The 22,518-nt window shown below is 27.2% G+C and overlaps 1 protein-coding gene across 3 annotated transcripts in view; it reads right to left on the reverse strand.

Annotated features, from left to right (window-relative positions):
• The window catches only part of LOC129971427 (scaffold attachment factor B2-like), a 181,629-nt gene that overhangs the window by 92,014 nt on the left and 67,097 nt on the right, over positions 1 to 22,518 (reverse strand). For 2 of the 3 annotated variants that reach the window (XM_056085193.1, XM_056085185.1), the window contains exons 3-4: positions 16,093 to 16,210; positions 8,130 to 8,183 (exon numbers count right to left, since the gene is read on the reverse strand). In XM_056085193.1, coding sequence (XP_055941168.1) covers positions 8,130 to 8,183; positions 16,093 to 16,210 — 172 coding nt within the window. Of the gene's footprint in view, positions 1 to 8,129; positions 8,184 to 11,260; positions 11,374 to 16,092; positions 16,211 to 22,518 lie in introns of those variants that run through there. The other variant, XM_056085202.1, reaches the window with a different exon arrangement.

Below are 22,518 nucleotides of genomic sequence, written 5' to 3' on the forward strand. Positions count from 1 at the left end.
TAATCCTACTTATTTGTAGCATTTAGAAATCCGAGTATTTTTAAATTATAATATTTCGAATTAAGCATAAAGAATTAAATTATTTGATAACTTCAGAAAAATTCATTGCACACAAAAATATATATCTCATCTTGTACATGGGTACAGTTCTGAAATTTCAATTACAAAGAATGTTGTCATTTACTTAAATAGCAAGAAACATAGCTGTATTTCTAGATAAATTATAACTTACAGGCTTCCGTGTAACACGAAATACATTGTTACTGTTTAATTCAAAGATGAGTCATATGAAAATACCCATTAACTTACTTTGCATTCTCAAAAAGTTCTCCAACTATAAAAACAGAACCCCGTGTGTTGTGTTTTATAGTTAATTTTCCCATTTTCATATAAAAAGGGGGTCAAAGAAGAAGTTTGTCACGCAGTAGTCTACCTGAATCTCGAAAAGAAAACTCATAAATTCATTTAAATACAGTTCTTCAGCGGCATGTGAGATGAGAAAATGCTGAAGAACGAGGTTACAGGAAATTATTCTGTGTTTCTTCTCAGTTCTTTGTAATGAAAATGCTACGAAATGAAATAAAATAGAAAATAAATCCCACCGGTAAAAGACATTTCATGCTATTAAGCCTTTGTGGAATCAGGTATGATCACAGCATTTAAATTTTTTTTTATCTATGGAATATTTCTTCTTATTCAAAAATATACAACGATTTGCAGGAATTTTCTTTATATGTATGTATTATATTCTAGAGTCTACAAGGAGCCAAATCATTTCAAGTCATATTCACATGTCAATTATAAATACGAATATTATATAACAGCATGTTACTTATGTTATGTTTTTGCAACATCTTATGCTTATTATATGTTATACTTACGCAGCACCTTATGTTTATAATATGTTAAATTTATGCAACATCTTATGCTTATTATATGTTATGCTTATTTAACCTAATCAAAAATTAAATTGGTCAGTAACGTCTTATTTGTGCCATATGGTCATAAATTGATGCTATAAATGCTGAAACATCACGGCCGTTACACAAATAAGCTTATTATTTATGCCAGATCAGGCCAGATCTTCATCAGCACTTACTTATATAATAGCTTCCAGTTGAGAAACTGCTATACAAGTAAAAAGATACCGAACTCCCTTATGCTTATTATATATCTTATGCTTATGCTTATTATATGTTAAATTTATGCAACATCTTATGTTTATTTAACCTAATCAAAAATTAAATTGGTCAGTAACGTCTTATTTGTGCCATATGGTCATAAATTGATGCTATAAATGCTGAAACATCACGGTCGTTACACAAGTAAGCTATCTTATTATTTATGCCAGATCTTCACCAGCACTTACTTATATAATAGCTTCCAGTTGAGAAACTGCTATACAAGTAAGAAGATACCGAACTCTCTTGAAAAATTAATAGTGGTCCTTCTGGATAACCACCCCACTACTGATGATGGAAAATACCTCCAAGTGAGGTTTCCACACCAAGAGGAGGCCTGTAATAGTACATCTTATGTGATGGAACAGCAACGACTTAGATAAGATCTGATTGACTGTGCTTCAGCGAATCAATCAATCGTTTAAGATTTAGAGATATTCTTTTTATTTATCCATATGATCATGCTGAAAAAAATCCACCTATAATCCCTTTGAAACAGAAAGAAATTTGACGTATGTTTGAACCGACATCGACATCTTGTAAGCATAAGCTATGCGATTGCAATGTATAATTTCAATTATATGAAATTGACTCTGATTGGTCGGTGATGTAATAATCTTCTTCGATTGATTTTTTTTTCTTTTTTTTTACATTTAGGAAGTATTGAAAAAGCTCTAGATAAATTTGAACGTTTTAGAATATCTTTTACTTTTTTTTATCTTGCTCATTCTTTAGTTACTGACACTTACTTCCGTTAAATGAATTTGTTTTTCATCAATTTCTATATCTGTTAAAGATTACAAATTGTCGCGATATTTTTATTTGATTAAACCTAAATAAAACTAATTGAAGTGCCTCTTTTTTTATTTTGTCTTATTTGTCCGCAATATGGAACAATTATATGCAGACTCACAAAATAGTGGAGAGAATCAAATGCCTGTTTTTGGGGGGAGGAGAGGCATTGTCTCCTTAAATTCAAAATTTGTGCATGTATCAGTTTTAAATTATAGCACTTAACTTGTAGCACTTATAGTTATTCTTTTGACATCTCTATTAAAAAAAAATTTTTTTAAAGATATATTTTCGACTTATTTTTTTCAAACTTTGATATGCATTTGCAATTATAATTATAAAAAGTACATGTCGAATTTATATTCATCTGATTGCTTGTGAATTTAAATTATCATATTCACATAAAATCGAAAAAACAGACAGGCAAACATTATTCCGTTTTTATCAGAGAGGCTTCTAAAACTAGAGTTCAATAAAATCTAAATACTAAATTTTTCTTAACGATCCTACAATATTTTCTTCGAATTTAAAAAAGTAAAAATATCAGTTTAACTTGTCTGAATTATAGCTCATTATAAATGTTTACAAAGAAAGCAGTAGTTCTTGTATAAACTCAGCAGAATAATTTTTATTCCAGCACAAATTTAAATTCTTTGTGCAATGAACTTTAACCTTTGTTATAAAAATATTCTATTTCATAATAATATCGGAGAAAAATTCTGAGCAGGACAAATTCTGTTTTTATTAAGAACAGCAATTCATATTTTCGAACTTTTGACAAGTAAAATAATGAGAACTGGACACGCAAACTGATCGTAACTGCCGGTAATTAAAACCATAAGCGACTAGACGTAATATGGAAGCTATTTCTGATCCATTTAAACCAGACAAAAAGTTTCAAAACGTTCAGGTTAAAGAAAGAACAATCGAATATTTAAGAAATATTACGGCAGAAAAATTAGAAGAATTTCTATGGTGTTTTTTTTTTTTTTTATACTTCCTCTCAAATTTAGTTGTCAAGAAAATATTGCAACAATTAAAGCATTCAACTTCGCGATTTTAATGAGTCTTTACGATTTAGCCCTGCAATAACAAAAATGGAACATCCAAATTATTTCTTAGATAATAGCTCAGCTTTGTAAATAATAAGTATTACTATTGTAATAATTCATTATTAGTAATAATATTTCTAATTATCAATTGTTTGTTAGACACACCAATATATTGTGTATCTACCTAGAAAAGTGATTGAAACAAATGCTGAAAAAATTATATATGATCATAAATAAATCGTAACAAAAACTCATAGTTATAGAAAGTGTAACAAAAATTATCTATTTATTACATGCAGCACAAAATATTTATGATATATATGGTATGAAATTTTACAAAATTGTGTGTGTCATGCATTCACAATGGATTTTAAATATTCACTGTGACCTTGGAGGAGATTAATTGACAAGTACTTAATAAAACGGAATAAGCCATCATTAAAACCTCACCTTCATATGCTCATTAGAATGCTCATGTTTTATGATTTGATGAATAAATTAAGTACGACTTTAGCGTAATAACATAAGTAGATGTATATTTTACACGTAATTGCGCTAAACTTTCAAAAGTTCTTATTTATTTTTTTATTAACTATTACATATAGTTAAAACTTCTTACGTGATTTAAATATCATCGGTATAAATGGCTAAAAATGACAACACGATAGAAAAATAGATATGTGTTTTTTAAATATATGTGTATTATATATTATATATGTGCATTATGTATTATATATGTGCATTATATATTATATATGTGTATTGTGCATTATATATGTGTATTATGTATTATATTATGTATTAATAAACAATATCCTTTTTTGGTTACAGAGAAGACTTATTATAATTATAAGAATTCATTTTTCTTTGATTTAGTAACTTTTAAATATATGTCCATTCACAAATTCTTTATGGAATATGTACTATTTAATGATATGTTGAGATATAAATTACATTTTTAGATATTTGTAACGCGCACACATTTCCTAACAGGATTTAATTAAAAATAAAAATACTTGAACCATTTTTAGTACTTAATTTTCTTAATTGCGAGTAATATTTTATTTCTACATTCTTTTGCAATAATTCTTGTCAAAAATTTGAAACAAGTCATTAAAAAATGAATTTTGAAATGTTTTTTTTTAATTCCATTTATATCGTTTCATTAATATGATGAACAGTTTGAGTCATTATAATTGATTATATATGATTGGTGTAAGAGTATAAAAACTGATACCATATTAATCAGGATTCTGAATATTCCACTAGATTTTCAAAGCGAAACAGTGGAAAGAAAAACAATTTATTTTCTGAATAAACCAAAAAATAATTCATTATTATTATTATTAAAATTTATGTTACATTCCTTCTAGAAAAATTATTAGCAAAAAACTAAACTTCCCTATTCTTCCGATCACCTAATGAATAAATTATAGCTATAAATCGCATAATATCAAGAAAACACTTCACTCTTTCCTTCCACATTTTTGTGAAAGTTATTTGTGTGTGTGTGTGTGTGTGTGTGTGTGTGTGTGTGTGTGTGTGTGTGTGTGTGTGTGTGTGTGTGTGTGTGTGTGTGTGTGTGTGTGTGTGTGTGTGTGTGTGTGTGTGTGTGATGATATTTTGACTCTAATTTCAAAAGTGTTATCTTAATTTAGCTCTTAGTAAGTTCGTTCTCTTATTTCTTGATCCAATTCCACGTTCACTTTAATTAATTCAAGAGAAGCTTTATAAAATTGCTGAATCGGCTAAACGCCGACACATTCTCACGCTCCGCTTGAAGGGATAGGAAAATGTCTAGTAAGCACATTCTTTTTAAAAGATCCCTGTGATTCCCTTACTTGTGATTGACATGCGACAGAAATCCCCATTAGAATCTTATTAATATAGTAGCACTATGAAGAAATATTTTCCCTGTCAAAATCTCAGGTTATATCAGAAGAAGGATACATTATTGCGTTCTTTTTCGACTTCCGCTTTTGAGCCGCACTGTAACGGACGTGTCTTGTCCGCATCTCGGTGTATAAATAATTATGCTTTGCTGGAATGGATATTAAAATTAATTTAAAAATGTAAAATATCTCATCTATATCTTCAAACCTACCTTCTGCTTCAAACAAAATGCTTACACACACACACACAATATATATATATATATATATATATATATATATATATATATATATATATATATATATATATATATATATATATATATATATATATATATATATATATATATATATATATATATATATATATATATTCTCTTAAAGTAGATTTCACTACTTTAAGAGTTCATTTGAAGGAAAGTATACATTCGTTTAATTTTTCGTTTTATTTTAATATTTTCTTCCAATAATTTATGTCTCATAGAACAATTCTCGGTCCTTGGGCAAGATTTTTTTTCCAGTTTCTGTATTTTCAGCACCTTTAATTCTTAACTGTAATGATATCTACTTGAAAATGGGGATGATAAGATTCTATTAGGATTCTCTGATCCAAATAGTACAGAAGAACTGGTGAACGATGATTTTATCGCTTGAAAATTTTAAAAATTGGACCTTCATCGCTTTTGCCTTAGACCTTTCGATTGATCTTTTGAATGTTTTTTTTTTAATTTTCAGTCATGCATTCTTTATAAAAAAAACTACATCGTTCGGAATATAATAAAAGATTTTAAATTTTAGTCCAATTATTTAGTCTGAAAAGTGAATATTATAACATAATTATAACTGATATTCAGAAAATTCATAATTGGACTCGTAGAAACCTATTTTAACCTTCTGAACTCGGATGGTGCCTCTCACTCACCATTCAAGACGGGACCTCATTTTAACGTTTTATATATTTATTCATTTAGTTAGTTCAATTTTGGTTGCTAAAAACGCTTACAGAATGGTAAAAAGACGTAGATTAATTTTTCAATGAAATTCAATTATATATTATTAATATTATTATTATACAATTACATATAATCAATAATATATATTTATTTTTCGGAACAATAAACAAGCCCTTGTGCAAGGTGAATAATTATGCTTCGGATTACTTTTCCGATGCATAACCGAAACATTAACCGAGTGTAAACGGTTAATGTTTTCTACGATAATATTAAATGATTCAAACATAATAAACAATTTTAAATATTAAAATTATTGCTGCTCTATTATTATTATTATTATTTATTTACCCTTTCATTAATTATTATATTTTTATATTTCTAAACGAGATGAGTTGGAAAAAGCATAATATAAGCAGGATTAGTTATTCTCATTCCTATGTTTTTAACTATCAGAAAATGATATTTCTTCTAATTTTCCGATGAATAAATATTTAAGGTAAAATGCTTATTCCATTAATATCTTTCCAAATTACAGTCTATATTTTGATATCTATCAAAATCATTTAAGAATTAATAGATCGGAATCCTTTAAAAATAATTATTAGAGAATTGCAGTTTGCTAAATACTACAGCAACATATTAAAAAATGTCATTTGAAGATAAGTAGTTAAAAGATACATTCTTCATAATAAATCTAAATCAATGTATTATCATTATATTATAAAGCCCTCGTTTATTTAAAATATATAGTTTTAGCAAAATAACTCCTCATATGAAAAAATATTTTTCTTTCAAATTTATTAATAATTTATCATTATTCTATATTTGCCAGAAAATACTCATAAATCATCTTCTGAGTGCTATTCGTGTTTTTATTTCAACTTTCGATTATCGGCAGATCAATCAAACTGCAATGCTATTTCTTTCTATAAATACTTATGTTAAATACAAAATTTGTTTCGAGGGTGTCGAAATTATAATTTTTATATCCATAAATAATTCAAGCTCAAATTGCTAAACTTCGGAAACTTTTTGGTGAACAATTGAAACTAAAACATTTAATATTTGCATTTTTTCTGAGTTTCAACAATAAACATACTACGAAAATGCTAATGAATGACTTTTATAATTTTATTAGAAGCATACAACGGACATTCCATAAGCATACTGGATTATCAAAAATAAGTTAGATATTACTATACTTTATGATATATATTTCCAATACTAGATATTCTATAATAACTATTAAATGAATTCAAATATCTTAAAAATTACTCAGTCGAAAAAACAGTCATGTTTGTGACAATAATTTTACTTGAATAATCATATTTTTAGAAAAAAAAATGATTATGAATTCTTTAATAATTGAATATATAATGTCAGGATCTAGAAAATAAATAGAGTCAGAGTATATAGTGTGCTAGATATTCTATATATTTCATATGGTTAAAGAGGATAATAATAATCTTTCAATGTACACTTTTTTCTTTTATTTCCCTATTTATTTCAGCACTCCATTTATTAATTTATTCATCATTATTATTATAGTAATAATAATGAATTGTTCACTTTTAAGAAATACTTAGTGTATATCATTTTCAGAAATATTTCAATAACAGTCGGTTGGTAATCTATACTTATATAAAGCTCAATGTGTGTGTGTGTGCGTGTGTTGGCGCTCTACAGACCAGACCGTTTGACCTACAGCTACCAAATTTGGTACATGTATACTTTGGAGGTCGGGAATGTGCACCTGGGGTCCCTTTTTTGAATTTTTAATTAGAATTTTAATTATTAATTAAAAACTAACTTTCCCGGCAAAAAAACTTTTCATTTTCCCCACCGCCAAATGAGTAAAACTTCAGTTTTTTTTTTTTTTTTTTTTTTTTTTTTTCCCCATGCTAATGAAGCTAGGCTTAAAATTTTTCGGCCGATTATTTCAAACAATTCTGTTTATTTTCTTAATGTTTGATACATTTAAAATTAAACATTGTTAATTATAACGGGAGCTAATAGAAAATTAGAGAGATGCATATTACGTTATGACTGAAGGCCTTTATAATATTATGAGTGAATTATAGGACTATGAAAATTTGAAGTTTTAAAATATTTTGAAGAAGAAGCTATTAAAATAGGAATTGGATAAAATATTTAATTATTAAAATTTTAACGAACATTAAGATTGACGAACCGGCTGGTCGCCAAAAGCGGCTAGTGTAAAAATAAATGAAGCGTCAAAATCAATTTTTGATTACTTACGTATGGAGGGACGTAATTCTTCACTTTCATCTCCATCTCTTGTTTTGGCCTAACCTGAAACAAGAATTTTACAATATTAGTAAAACAGAACAAAATAAAAATTGCATTTCTTTATATTACAGTTTTAAATTTACAATAATTACCGATAGGGCAACTGCATCCATTGATGCATTCCTCTTTCTACGATTTTTATTTTTTATTTTTCGAGGAATATTTCTTGATATATACTTCTTTTAATATTTATCCATAAAGAAACGGTAATGTATGGTAATATATTTTACGTCCTTTAATCTTTTAAATAAAGCTGCATTATGCTATTAAATATCTTTAATAATGCTCACAAATTTTTATTATTTAAAAACATCCAAAAAATTTCGTTGACGATGAATAAAAATCTGCAATAAGATTAATTTTGTCTTAAAGGGCCTTTATATTTCAATTAAATTGTGTTTTTACAAGCAACAAATTCCTGAAAATTCTGTATTTCATTTCAACTTTTAACAAATTATTTTACATTGAACTGTATTTATTACAACTATTTAACAAATTCTTTTCAGATAGCTACAGAAATCTCACAAACATTTTCACTTCAACATCAATAACTTTGCATAATTTTTTACTTCATTAATATTTGGAGAAAACCAGGGAATTTCAATAAAATATCATATGGTAATCGTTTAATAAAATGTCCTATTGTTTTTGTATTTAATCAAAAATTCGAACATAAAAAGATAAAATTTAAAAACAGAACTAAAATTCATGTAATTCTGATTCTTGACTATTTTCATGATCTATTTGAATATTAATATGGAATTTATTCTTTGTTTTATAATTACAATAAAAATTTCTGCTTCAAAATCTTCAAACTATAAAATAATAAAAAATAAAAAAATAGATTCTAAAATAATTGATATAAAATTGTTGTAATAAGAATTTGAGTTGTTTAGAAACATGTGAAAAGCATAATATTAAACGGAATGGATGTTTAAAGAATGGAATGATTAATACTCAAATCATAAAAAGTTCAAATCAATTTTTGAAAAGCATTTCTTATAAAATGCTGATTCATCCTCTAAAGAACATGATTTAAATTTTAAATCACTACAATGTTAAAATTTCGAATGTCTTTTGGGTTATAAAGTTGTGCAACCTGAAACATATAATTATTTTTAACTATAATGATCTAATTTTCTCTGTGTGAAAATAATTAAAAAAAATTATTTTTAATACAGTGATAATAAACAAGTTACTATTACAATTATAACAAACAAGTTAATAACTAGTTATATTGATTGGAAAGAATTTACAACTTAAATCGAATCGAAAATACAACTTAAAACATTCTATGAAAGAACAAACAATCGCCTTAAGTAGTAGCTGACTTTACATTTCAACGTTAATGGTTTGATATACATTGCATTAGCTTTAACAGCAATGTTGACTTTATAAGAATGTTGTTTAGCAAAGCTGAACTAATTTTCCCTCCATAGATATTTTCATCTGATCTGAAAGTACGATCAATGTATCAAACGCAAATTTCCTGATTTTACGACCATTGTGAGTCACAAAAATTTGGCGATACTAAAATAAGGAGACGCAAAAGGGTAAAAAAGTGTTTTAAGAAAAAGGATGTAGGGTTTTTTTTTATTAGGTTGCTTTATTTTCAACAGATAGTTTATTAGAGGAAGAATTATTTTAATTATTAATAATATTTAAGTCACTCAGTGATCTTAAATATTATTAATCTGCAGTTAAATATATGGCATTTTTATTCTTTTTTCTTGCTTAAAATGCATTTTATATTAGCAAACCTTTTTAAGTTACCGCATGTTTTGGTAATTGAATAAGTTCTGAAAGTTCTCTATCTTGCATGGTGCATTTTTAACTGACTTAAAATCTTAAATATTTTGATTATGAAACTATTTAAAAGTAAAATAGGCTTCGAAATAGAATAAGTATATTTTCTCTCAATCTAAGTATAAAAAATTAAAATTAAATCAAATTAATTTCATCAATTAAAGGCAAACACTACGTTCAATATATTTTATTGTTAGTCGCATCATCTTACATTCGTTAACAATTGTCACTTCATTCAGTTTTAAATATTTCTCAAATATATGAATTTTGCAAATACAAAACACGTTTATTTTTTCAAAAAAATTTTAATATGAGGCAGTTTAATATTATATATTATTTAATACTAATATATATATATATATATATATATATATATATATATATATATATATATATATATATATATATATATATATATATATATGTTAAAATTTACTATTTATTGTAGAATTAATTAAAGATATATTTCTTAAAAATCTTAGATTTTACTTGCCATATTTCTATTTAGATTCCAATTTAAAATAACGCAGTAATTTAGAATGGGTGTATCAGTTTTCGATACCAGTATGATGTTGACCAGGATAACATCAAGTGACAATCCTCATCTTTTCTTTCAAAATTCCCACTCCATTCAACGAAAGAAAGCTTAGCTCTCCTCCCATTAGATCAATCGCTCACCTTTTGAAGATATTGACTTTTTGATACAAATACATTCTTAAGTAAGTGCCCAATAATAAAATGAAGAACACAAAAATAAAAACAAAACATAGAGATAATAATTATAGAATACAAAATATATGAATATATTTTTATCTATATAAAAATAAACAAGTTTAAAAATCTGAAATATTTAAACAGAATGCAATTGATGACATTTTGATGCAGATTATTCAATTTCATTTATCTAGGAGACATAAGTAAAATCGATATTAAAATTTATATGTCAAATATTAAAAGGGCGAAAACTGTTTATCTAAATGCTCATTTCTAAATATAAAAATTATAGTAAGAGATAAAAACCCTATAATTATTAGAAATTCTATCCATGAAATGTTTCTTAACGTTTGAAAATATTGATTAATTACTATTTAATTGATCATTACAATTCAAAATGATATAAAAATTTGCATAAAAAGAACAAAAAAGTTAAAATATTGTTTTCTATAAAGAATAATGTGTTATTAATTCTTTGCTATACATTTTATACAATCCTCTTTCAATTTACAAATATTGGTTAATTTTTATAGGGATTACACTCATAAATAAAGACTTACTAGACCAAAATATTCCGTTTCTGGACTCCACTCAAACTCCATCCTTGGCGATAAACCGAGGCAATGACTTGCCATGCTTACAATCATTACGAAACCTTCTTATCACTTCCTCCAAAAACTTGGGCAGTAGGAAGTTTCTCCCTCGCTTCGATCGATAGGTGGGGTCAAGAAAGCCTCCCTGAACTCGGAACTGAGCTTTCATTTCATTTCAGTCATGTTCCAGGTGTGTTTAATCATACTGCCCCAGATAAAACCCGCAGGGGGGAAGAACGCGGAAGTTTAAGGAAAATCTCGTGTTCGTGCGACTCTTAATTGTCTCAGAAGCGCAATCCTAGCTGACTCGTGATCAAGACGCAACGTTTGAGCTCTGCGTTTTGGATTCTATTATTTCTGCTGAAAAAGATTAGTTTCTGTGGATGTTTTGGAAGGAAGTAATGAAATACAGGGGAACCCCATTTGTACTTCATTATCGATTGATTAACTGCTATAATTCAATAAGTGAAATCATGACATGTAACTTATGAGGATGAATCAATGTGTATGAATTATTGATTACTGATTCATTTTCTTTAAAATTTTGCTGAAAGTATCTTTTCTTACTACATCTAATAAAAATAGAAAAAACCCACATTAGAAATGAAAATTAGAACAAACCCACCTTGTCATAATAGTAGAAAATGGAATTTAAAAATAAATGTCAGGTCAAGTTTTTATTGATCATAGTATTTGAAATCTTTGTCCTACTGTTTTTATGTCATAAAAATCATTTAAATTTTCATAAAATCTTGAGCTTTCTGGGACAATCTAAGTATAATATGGTCACGTAGGTGCTTTAGTGTGGAACTCAATGACACACACAAGAAGTAGAGCTAAACCAATTTATTAACTCAACTCGGAACTCAGAACACAGGGACTGACAGATCTTCTGCTTTTATACTAACAGTGAAAGTTCCAGAATACTTTTCTGGAGACAGTAAGAAAAGTCCAGAACACTTGTCTGGTAAACTAAAGAAATGTCCAGAATCTTCTGGAACATGAAATAAAGGGAAACATAAAATCAAGGAATTAAATATCTACACAGACCGTGAATCGCATTGTCTCTAGCGGGATTCGAGCTTACGATCTCTTGATTGAGAGACTAGTGCTGACCATTTGGCCATGGAGTGTCGACTGCCTCTTTTCAATATGGTAATATTCGATACGTAATTAATATTATTTTCTGTAATATTAATTATGTATGAAGTGAATGAAATAATAACATGCAAGTAATATCAATTCTAATCATATTTTTTTAAACTTTAATATGTTTCTAAGTGATATTTATCGAAAAACTAGCCACCTATAGCGATCAACTTATTAGCTCAAAACATTTTTAACCCTATTAATTGAATTATTAATATTAAATGCATTTATTCAAAATTTTACTTTGGTAAGATTGAAAAATATGTATTTATTAGAATCAATCAACTAAAAATCACTGCAAATTCAAATTAAAAAGTGTATAAAGAATAAAAGCAGAAGTGAAATTTCTAATTCGGAATTAATACAAGAATAAATCAATTCATGAATTTTAATATTTGCTAAGGAAACCTATTGAATGGTTTGATCAAACCATCAAATTAGTTTGAATTTTATCTTTGTGTGCCCAATTAAATTAATTTCAAATAATAGAGAATTTATTTTCAATTATTTGCAATTATTTTTATTAATTTACTATTTTAATTTATTTTGAAATAATAGAAAAAACTCGGGTTGAAATAAAACAGATATCATTTAAAAAAAAGTCATCTTCAGTGTTTTAAAATAGCATAAAAATTATTTTTGTGATGTATTTTTGGAAGATAGTTAAAAACGCCAATTTTTTTTTAATTTTTAGCTAATACTATTAATAAATTTTTAGGCTTTCAAAGATTAGAAGTGATGTTCTTCTTGTCTTGAAGAACACATATGTTAAATTCCATCCAGGTAGATCGAACACGGTAAATTTGGGTAAAAAAACTTACAAAAAGCATTGAACACAAAGAGATACATCAATTATATCTCTTGGCCATTCATTTGAAAATACTTTTTTAAGTTAAAAATCCCTCAATATATCACTGTCCAAATTTTTTTAGCTAACAGCAGGGCCGAATTAAGGCCTCTAGGGTAACGCAATTCTCGGAAGGCCTCTTTTCCCTTCACAAACTTCCATCGGCATCATAATTTTATCAAATTTGATTCTCTATATGAACTGTTTTAAGCATTAAATCCTAATAAAAAAGCAAACTATTTATTTAGGAATCTTTCCGGAAAAACTGGTTTGTGTTTTTCGCCTTTAAAGAAAATTTGATATTCTAATTTAAAAATAATTTCCAAAGAAATAGCAACAAAAAAAATTATTAAAATAAAAAATATTATTGAATCGTGCATTTTAAAATTATCAAGTAATACTTTTTTTAGAATTTGCAAACAACATCGAACAAAACTTGTAAAAAATAATTAATTATGAATTTAAAATAATCCTCCCAACGTTTAAACGATACTTGATTTTAACTCAAATTCGTTCGAGTACAGGGTCCTTGTAAGTCATATGAAAACATAAAATCAATACAATCAGGCATTATCACAGAAAATATGTTGAAATTTAGGTCCCAGTCTTACGTTTAGGGGACTTTAGGCAGTTGCCTATTTTGCCTATTTTATAATCCGGCCATGAAAATCAAAATAATATTATAGTTCATATGCGAATGCTACAATAATTAGTTCCTTTTGTTTAATTTTATGTCATTCAAATAAAAAAAAATTTCATGTCTTTCTTTAAAAAATATTTTCGATGGATTTCTAGGACTCCATTTTTTTAAATTACTAAAATTTCTGAGATATATTACTGAAATAAATTAACCTAAATGTATTCTTTATTCATTCATTAAAGTCTTTTTATGATTTGAAACAGAATGAAGAATATTCTATATATCTTACAGCATTTTAATTGGCTTAATACCAGGATATCTATCTCTTTTTATTACTTTTTTATACTTTCTGTTTTCATATTTCTGCCGTGAAAAAAACTTTCATATTAGAAAAAAATTTGATTAAAAAGTTAACATTACTAACATTTCATTAATTTATATAGTTACAGATTAAAAAGTTTTGATATGGTATAAATATTAATTTATCATTTTTTTAATCAATTCTTTCTTTTTTTTATTTTGCATTTTTTACATTTATAATTCTGAATATATATTAAATATTTTCCAGTTTTTCCAGAAATTAGCAAAATAACACATTTTTATTGGTTTATAATTTTATATAGTAAAACTATATATAAAAAAGTTTCGCAAAGTTAAAAAATATTTGTATGCCCGAATTAATTAAGCTCTGCAGAAATTCTAAATTTCCTAATATAATTTTTAATGAAAATAAATCGTTTGATTGTATTTCGTTTATATTCAAGTATTAATTATTATGGTGTTGTTTCTACATCCTAGTTCATAAGTTTATGAAATAATGGTGCAATTGCATTTTTATATGATATGGATTTTATAAAATATAAAAAATCTCAAGAAATCAAAATAAATTTGGCTGTCGAATAAAATAGTCGAATAAAAAATTTGGAAAACAAATGTGCAATATGATTAATTTTGACTTTAATAAAAAAATAATTAATTAAAATGTGGCTTTGAAGTTTAATATAAAAGGTGGCTTTTCCAAGTCACTTGAAAAAGCTGTTATCTTCTCTAAAACAATCTGGATTGTACTGAATTACTATAATTCTTCTCCAGAACTTATGCTATTTGTTTTATTGCATTAAGATCATTAAAACTAAAATACCATTAGTTATAAAGAATATCTTCTTGTTCTTGAGTAAATTCATTACTGAGAGCCATTCTACTGAAAATAAGGGACGCTATCATACATAAATATGATTTTGGAACCAACGATCCTTCAAAACATGCCAAAAGAAATTTCAGTTATTTTTTTTTCTAAGTTTAAACCGTATTATTGTGAAAAAATAAGTAATTTTCCCAGATAAAATGAATTCAGCACTTTCTTCATATCATTGTATAGCGAGAATTAGTTTGCTGATTAAATCTGAACTCTTCGCTGAATACTGGCTCTGTGTTTCTGATGATCCAAATTCTACTGCAAACATGAGCATTTCAATTCAGATAGTAACTGGGTGCAAAAATATTGGTTTTCTGTGAAAGAGACCAATGTGTCTGAATCTAATAAAGGTTATGCAGTGGAATTCTTACTGCCACAATTTTTTCAATGAAATCAATTTTCTGACACTTTTGCCTCTGTAAAACCGTCAATAATAACCAAGTGCTCTTTTTTTGAACTGCTATTGGTCACTGAGTTATATACTTCTCTTAAACCTCTGAGCAGAATCTAAAGATTACACACGGACTCACGTCCAGAATGCAAGATACTTCGTCTTGATATCATTTCAATTTCAATGCTTCTACAATTTTTCTTTTCGAAGCATTCCCAGATTGTGCCATGCACCCTCACTGATTGTTAACAATTTTCCTTCCTAAAGTCTACCTGATTTGGTTACATCATTCGAGAGTTTTTATAATCATTCCAATGTTTCACTTTAAACCTAGGGTTCTTCGCAATAGCAAGGATTCTTCACAATTTTATACACATGTGTCAATTTTTACATTTTTTTACATTTTATAAATTATGCTTATTAATTTCTATACACGAGTTTCTATGCACAACTTTTTTCATATAAAACAATGTTTTTATTTCCATTAATAAGCTATTTCTGTCTAATTTAAAAGCTAAATCCGGCTTTAAATAGTATGTAACTTTTCTCATGATTTGAATAAACTTTCTCTACGTACCTGTGTGAAGTTTCGTCCAACTGACCTCAAAAACACATAGCTCTGTGGAACAGATTCGATTCCAAGTTGTCTATTGATTTCTTTTCTCAAATCTGACAGATGAGTTTGAGGCAAGACTCTAAAATGACAAAACAAAAAAAAATCATGGATATAATTTTTCTGCTAAATGTGACATAAAAAAACACCAAGTTATAATTTTTAATGCAATACAGTTTCATTTAAAACTAAAACAACTTTAACTTAGACATAGCAACTTTCAAAATTATAATTCTAATTAATAATAAATAATTTCTGATCTAAAATATTGTCAAATATTGAATTTTTAATTAGATTTTAAACAAAAATACTATATATATCTTAATCATATTTTTTTTTAAATCTTCAACATTTTTTACCAAATGTGAAAATTATATGTTCATATTAAATTAAATAATCTGAATTTCAGTATTTTATAAAAATTAGCATTGTTAAAAATATGATAAATATAACTTCCTTTAATAACAATTCTCTTTGAAAAATGTTATTATAAATCTTATTATAGAACTTTAAAAATATATATCTCAAGAAGTAATGAATATGTGTCAAAAGAAATATAATATGAGTAATGCTAAAGGTTTAATTAAAAACTGTGATTTTGCTATGTTTATTTTTATCCTTTAGATGGTTGATATCAAATTTTTTTCTTGGATTACTTTAACTGCATTCTTAACAACTAAGTTAAGTCATCAGTAAGATATTCTTCTATTTCGTAATAAAACTTGTAAGAAATTATTTATAGTTTGGTGTGCTTATACGGCAATAAATGGGCTTAATCACACTTAATAAATGTTGAGAATTTTATTGATTTTAAAAAGATAATGTCTGTCGATTAACATTTATTTGCACATTGCATCCGCTGCATTTTGTGTCATGCAGAATGCAATCACTATACAACTGTGGTCAACCAGCCTATTGAAAGAAAACACGGTCTTCCAAGCTGAACAATTAGCACTCAATAAAGCAGTCAAATACGCAACCTCTCTCAATTCATCAGATCCAATCCCTAGCCCAATTTTATGTCGACAATAAAGCAAGTATACAAGCTTCAAGTTCTCCAAATTCCAATAGACAATTAGCAAGAGATACATTCTCTCTTCTTCTTGTAATCCTCTCATTAAAATCTCATGGATCAAGGCACATGTAGGTTATGAAAGGGAATGAAGCGGCGGACAAACTAGCCAAAACAGCGGTTAGTGCTAATCAAGATCGAAATGTAATGAAACTTCCAAGATGTCATCTGAAGAACATCCTCCAAACCGAGATAAGATGGCAAAAGGAATGGGAAGAAGGCGAAGCAGGCGGTCCACATTCAACACAATACCAAGAGTTTCTCTCTACGCGACCAACTGGAACAGAGCGGATGTTCTTTTCTGGACACGTCCCATTCCCGACATACCAGCACAGATTCCATCTGGCCAACTCTCCTTGCCGTAGATGTGGGGAGATAGGATTTCCCAATTCACTATGCTACCGAATGCTTACTGACTCTCTGATGGTACATGAGAAAGCCAGAAACAAATCTCAAGGAAGAATGGTACAGGAGAGTTGAATCGAATACCCTTTCACGCGGCAAGATCCACTCCAGAGTAAATCATATTCATAAATACTAAGACGTCTTCAAGATTCCACAATAACTGATACCAAAATGCCACTTGTCAAAATCAATTAAATTATTCATTCAAAAGTGCTCAAAAGTGCAATTCTCACGAAGGAAATCAAAACACAGGACCCAGACGGACACTACAGATTTCTGACTCTACAATGTTTGTTTATATGCTTGTACATGTCATACTGATGTTCACAATGTAATTTATCAATTTTTTTCCTTTTCAGTAATCTTATTTCCTTATGAGTTCAATCCATAGTCGCCATTTGTTTAAGTATTCTTGTTCCCTCCATTTAATTATTACTTCACCAAAAATTGAATATAGTGTTTAGGATTTGACACCGATGGGATTCTCTCTGGTGATCCCTGGATGGTTTGTCGTCTCTCTCTTTCTTTTAACATTTTGTTCTTCCTTTTTTTTTCCCTTCCTCCCATCTTGTGCTCATCCAACTGGTTATATAAATTAGTGTTATAGGACACAGGATGGCGTTTTGTTATGTACATCGCATCCTGCCATATACATAACACGATATGCATGATTAAAAATCGTGCAAAAGGTTCTACAGGGTAGATCGTATAGATCTAGAAATAAAAGATTATATATATATTAAGGAGTAATTACTCCTTAAAATTTAGATTCTTACTAAAAAAAGTTTTTTTAAGTTAATTAGAATTTTAGTTTAAAATTAATAGAATTAGAGAATGTTATTGAATAAAACTCTAAGTCTATTATTTCTTAAAATTACTTTTACCTCCCCCCTTTAAAATTTAAAAAAAAAAGTTTTTTACTAATTTTATTTTAAAACATTTTTTCTCTAATTCAAACAAATTTTATATATTTTGCAACATTTCCTGTTATTGCTTTAGTGATTGGTTTTTTTATAAAAAAAACCGTTTCGACAATACTAAATACATTCTTTTTGTGTGTATATGTTATTATAAATATATAATTAAGCATAAATTTTTAAAAATAAATTAGAGAGACAATCAAGTCAAATTAACAAATAATGTGATATTCGAATCACCTTTAATTTTTTTAGTATTTATTCTTTTTTGTGATTGTGGATATTTTTAAAAAACATAATTCCTTGGTAAGGATCTGAAACAAAGTGTTCTAAATTACTGAAGTTATTGCCAAGACGAGTTGATCCAAGGGTAGTTTTTCATAAATTAGGAATTATTTGTTTAGCCTTGATTAAATTTCACAATATAGCATTTATGAAATATTCGAAAATCTGTAACATTTATCCTACTAAAATTTGAAAGAAGAGGAAATTTTTCAAAGAAAAAAACCAACTTCGATAAATTAGACTGAAATTTAGAAGCATAATTTTGTTAAAATTATGCTTCGCTTGGAATGTTATGCTGACATAAACTATATTATTTTAACTTATTGTCTTAATCGATAATATGTTTTTCATTAACTCCTGAAACTTTATCGAGTCTGAATTAGCTCTAAAAATCAGTAAGATTTATGGAAATAGGCTACTTTTACATTTACAACTGACACTTTTTCTGAGAAATATGTAACTGAAATGCAAAGTTATGTTTAAAAAATTGTATGTTTCATAAGAGATTTGGAATAAATCTCAGTTAAATTCAGAATATTGCTTTAAAATCCTCTTGTGTGAATGATAATCGAATGCATGCCATTCATAATTTTATAATCGCATGTTATATATCATACAGTATAATATTATATATCATATATTATATATAATATATGATATATAATATTATATAAACAAGTAGAATCCCAGTGATCTGCATGAAGCATCTTAAATGGAAGATGTCAGAATAAGATAATTGCAAATTCAGAAAGGCAAAACAAAAATAATATATCGTTTCTATTAACAATTTAAAAATTTAGTAATTTTTAATAATTAAGTAATAATGGAAATTTTAAGGTAATAGAGAAGTAATTGCTTTCAATATTTCAAGTGAATTATCCATTTTGCTTCCAAATATTTCAGTTCATTTAATTTTAAAATTTTTATGTAATCTTTCTACTTTTTATAAACTTGTATAATCCATTTGCATTAAATCAAAGTATAATTAGAAAGTGCTTGCTAAAACTTGGAATTTCCTAAAACGTTTAGAAAAATATAATTATATTTCTACTTTTAATATCAGCATAAATCTCTATTTTTTATCCTAAGGTTGGGAAATTTAAATCTTATAATTTTTTATAATGCAAAAAAAATGTTTAAAAAATGGATTATAAACATTAATAATTCATTAATTACAAGAATTCCAAAATAAATAACATTTTGGTACACCAGACATAATCTAGTGTGTTCTCTTAAATGAATCGCATTGTATTATCTAATTTCTGTTTCTGGTTGAATAGCAAAAATATTGTATATATTTTCAGAAGTCAGCCATTTTGGCCTTAAATATTTCATGATTAGTTTAGTAATACAAATTTCAGGGAAAAAATATCTTTCTATTTCACTGGAATAAAAAACAATAACTAAAGACGAAAATAATGTGAAGGATATAATGTATTGATAATCTTTCTGGTCATAGAATTATTTACACTAAAACGAAGCATAATAAGGAAGCAGTTGGTGTTCATAAAACTTTCCAAAACATTAGGAGAACTTAAGTATGCTTCTTCCTCTTTCAACTTTTGAAGCTGTCATGTCAGGGTGCAGTGTGAATTTTCATTTTCTGAAGAATTGATCGGGGTGTGGTCTTCTACAGGCAAGTAAATGAGCAGTTGGAATGACCTATTTTTGAAGCTGCAACAGACAGGAAGTAGTAAAAACCACAAAGATGACCACAACTAGAGGGGCGGAATGAATCAGAACGTCCACTCTTGTCCGCTGTGTTCTGACGGAAATTATGACTTCACTAATTGATGAGTTAACCAGGTGTTTAAAAAATTAACGGTTATATCCGTCGAAGAATAGGTAGCCCATTTATTAATTTCGTTTTTGGATGGGAAGAGAATTCTTGTTGCAAGACGTAATTGACCGACCTGATCAATTAAACGAAATGTAATAAATTTGTCATATAGTTAGAAGCAATCATTACTCAAAACGGAATTGGATGTAAAACAGAATGATGTGGCATTGCAAATCGTTTATGATGATTAATGATGAATAATTTCATCATGTGATCTGTCCTTTTGCAGTGACTAAAAGTTTTTTAATAACGAAACAGCAGTTTTTATAAATCAATTTTGATTGATTCATAGATATATTAAAACATGACTTTTTCAAATTTAATATTGTAAGATAATTAAAATATTCCTTGTATATCATTTAAAAGAATTTTATAATCACCAATTTTGCAATAAAGAAAGAAGAATTAATTTCGTTAGATTGATGCAGCATTATTTTGCAATTTGTGAAACATCTCCTAGTTTGTATATGCACTGATCACGCAAATATAATTTTATTTTTTTAAGTGTAAAAGCGATATAAAACAGAAACAGTTTGAAAAAAAATCATAAAATGACTAGTGATGACATAAAATTTTTAAATGCTGTATAAGACCCTTTAAATTACCATAAATTATAATATTTTAAGGAAATCATGTTATTAAATAGTTAAATGCTATATCTGAATCATCATTAATGGTGATGCTTCAAAATAAATTTAATAAGGGATGAATTTTGAATTTAATTTTTTTTAAAACTAATTCTAATAAAAAGCTTCGTTATTCTCTATGCAATATTTTTTTTCAATTAATGGTTTAAATAGCAAATTGTTCCATAATTTTATAAAATTGTTGATAAATGCTTAATAGTTATTTGTTGTTTCAATAACAATGATAGAGCAATTAAATACAATATAGTTTATAAAATTGATGCGAGGTATATTAATCCATATAATTATGAATTTAGTTTATCTTCTAATTAGATGACAAATCCTATTATAATTATTAGTTTTTTTCAGTACTATTATGAACGTCAAAGACATATGAGAAACTTAAGCATGTTCATACAATTTTTGTATTTTAAATTAATTGTTATTTTGATTTGAATACAGATTTTAGTATTGAAGATTGCATAATTCATCTACTTATGTATATGTTACGGTCAAAGCTCGAAATCGGTCAGTTCGCGAATTGGCCGGCCAATTCGCGTTTTGGCAACGTTGCTGTAAACTTACTGGCCAATGTCCGATCTTTTCTTGATTTCGGACTTTGGTCGACCAATTCGCGAAGTGGCTTGGAACGATCGGCCAAAGTAGGAAGAAAGAAATCAAGAGCAGATTGTTTTATATACTGTTAAAAATGAAGTATTCAAAGATGAGTACTTCTGTGTACTGTTTTTTTAAGCGCAATTATTTCAGAAACGAGTTCAAATATAAGTAACACCTCTCAGTTAAAAATAAGCTTGTAATATATAAAAATATGGTCTCGTGTTATTCTGTTCTCATATTTAAGCATAACAGAATTTATTCATTGAACGTATATGCTGTAGCAACGTGATAGCTTGAAGAAGATTAGATTTGTGCCCTTCAAATCGTACGTGAATACAAAGGTAAATTAAGTACTCAATTTGTCAATTACCTTCAAAAGTGATCCTTAGTCTTTACTGCTCCATAGTTTAGTTAACTTGATGATAAAGATCCCAGATCACATTGCCTCCCGAAATATCGCTTCAAAAAATATGAATTTTTTTGCAAAGGCAAATAGCAAATATAAGGACTAATTAAAACAAATATGAAGGAAAAATAGTTTTGTTGTTATTATTATTTAAAGACATTTCTTTGTTGGCACCATCTGCCGAATTTCACCTATAATATCTTTTTTACATAAATGTCATT

Source organism: Argiope bruennichi, chromosome 1, assembly GCF_947563725.1.
Source record: "Argiope bruennichi chromosome 1, qqArgBrue1.1, whole genome shotgun sequence".
Lineage (NCBI taxonomy): Eukaryota > Metazoa > Arthropoda > Arachnida > Araneae > Araneidae > Argiope > Argiope bruennichi.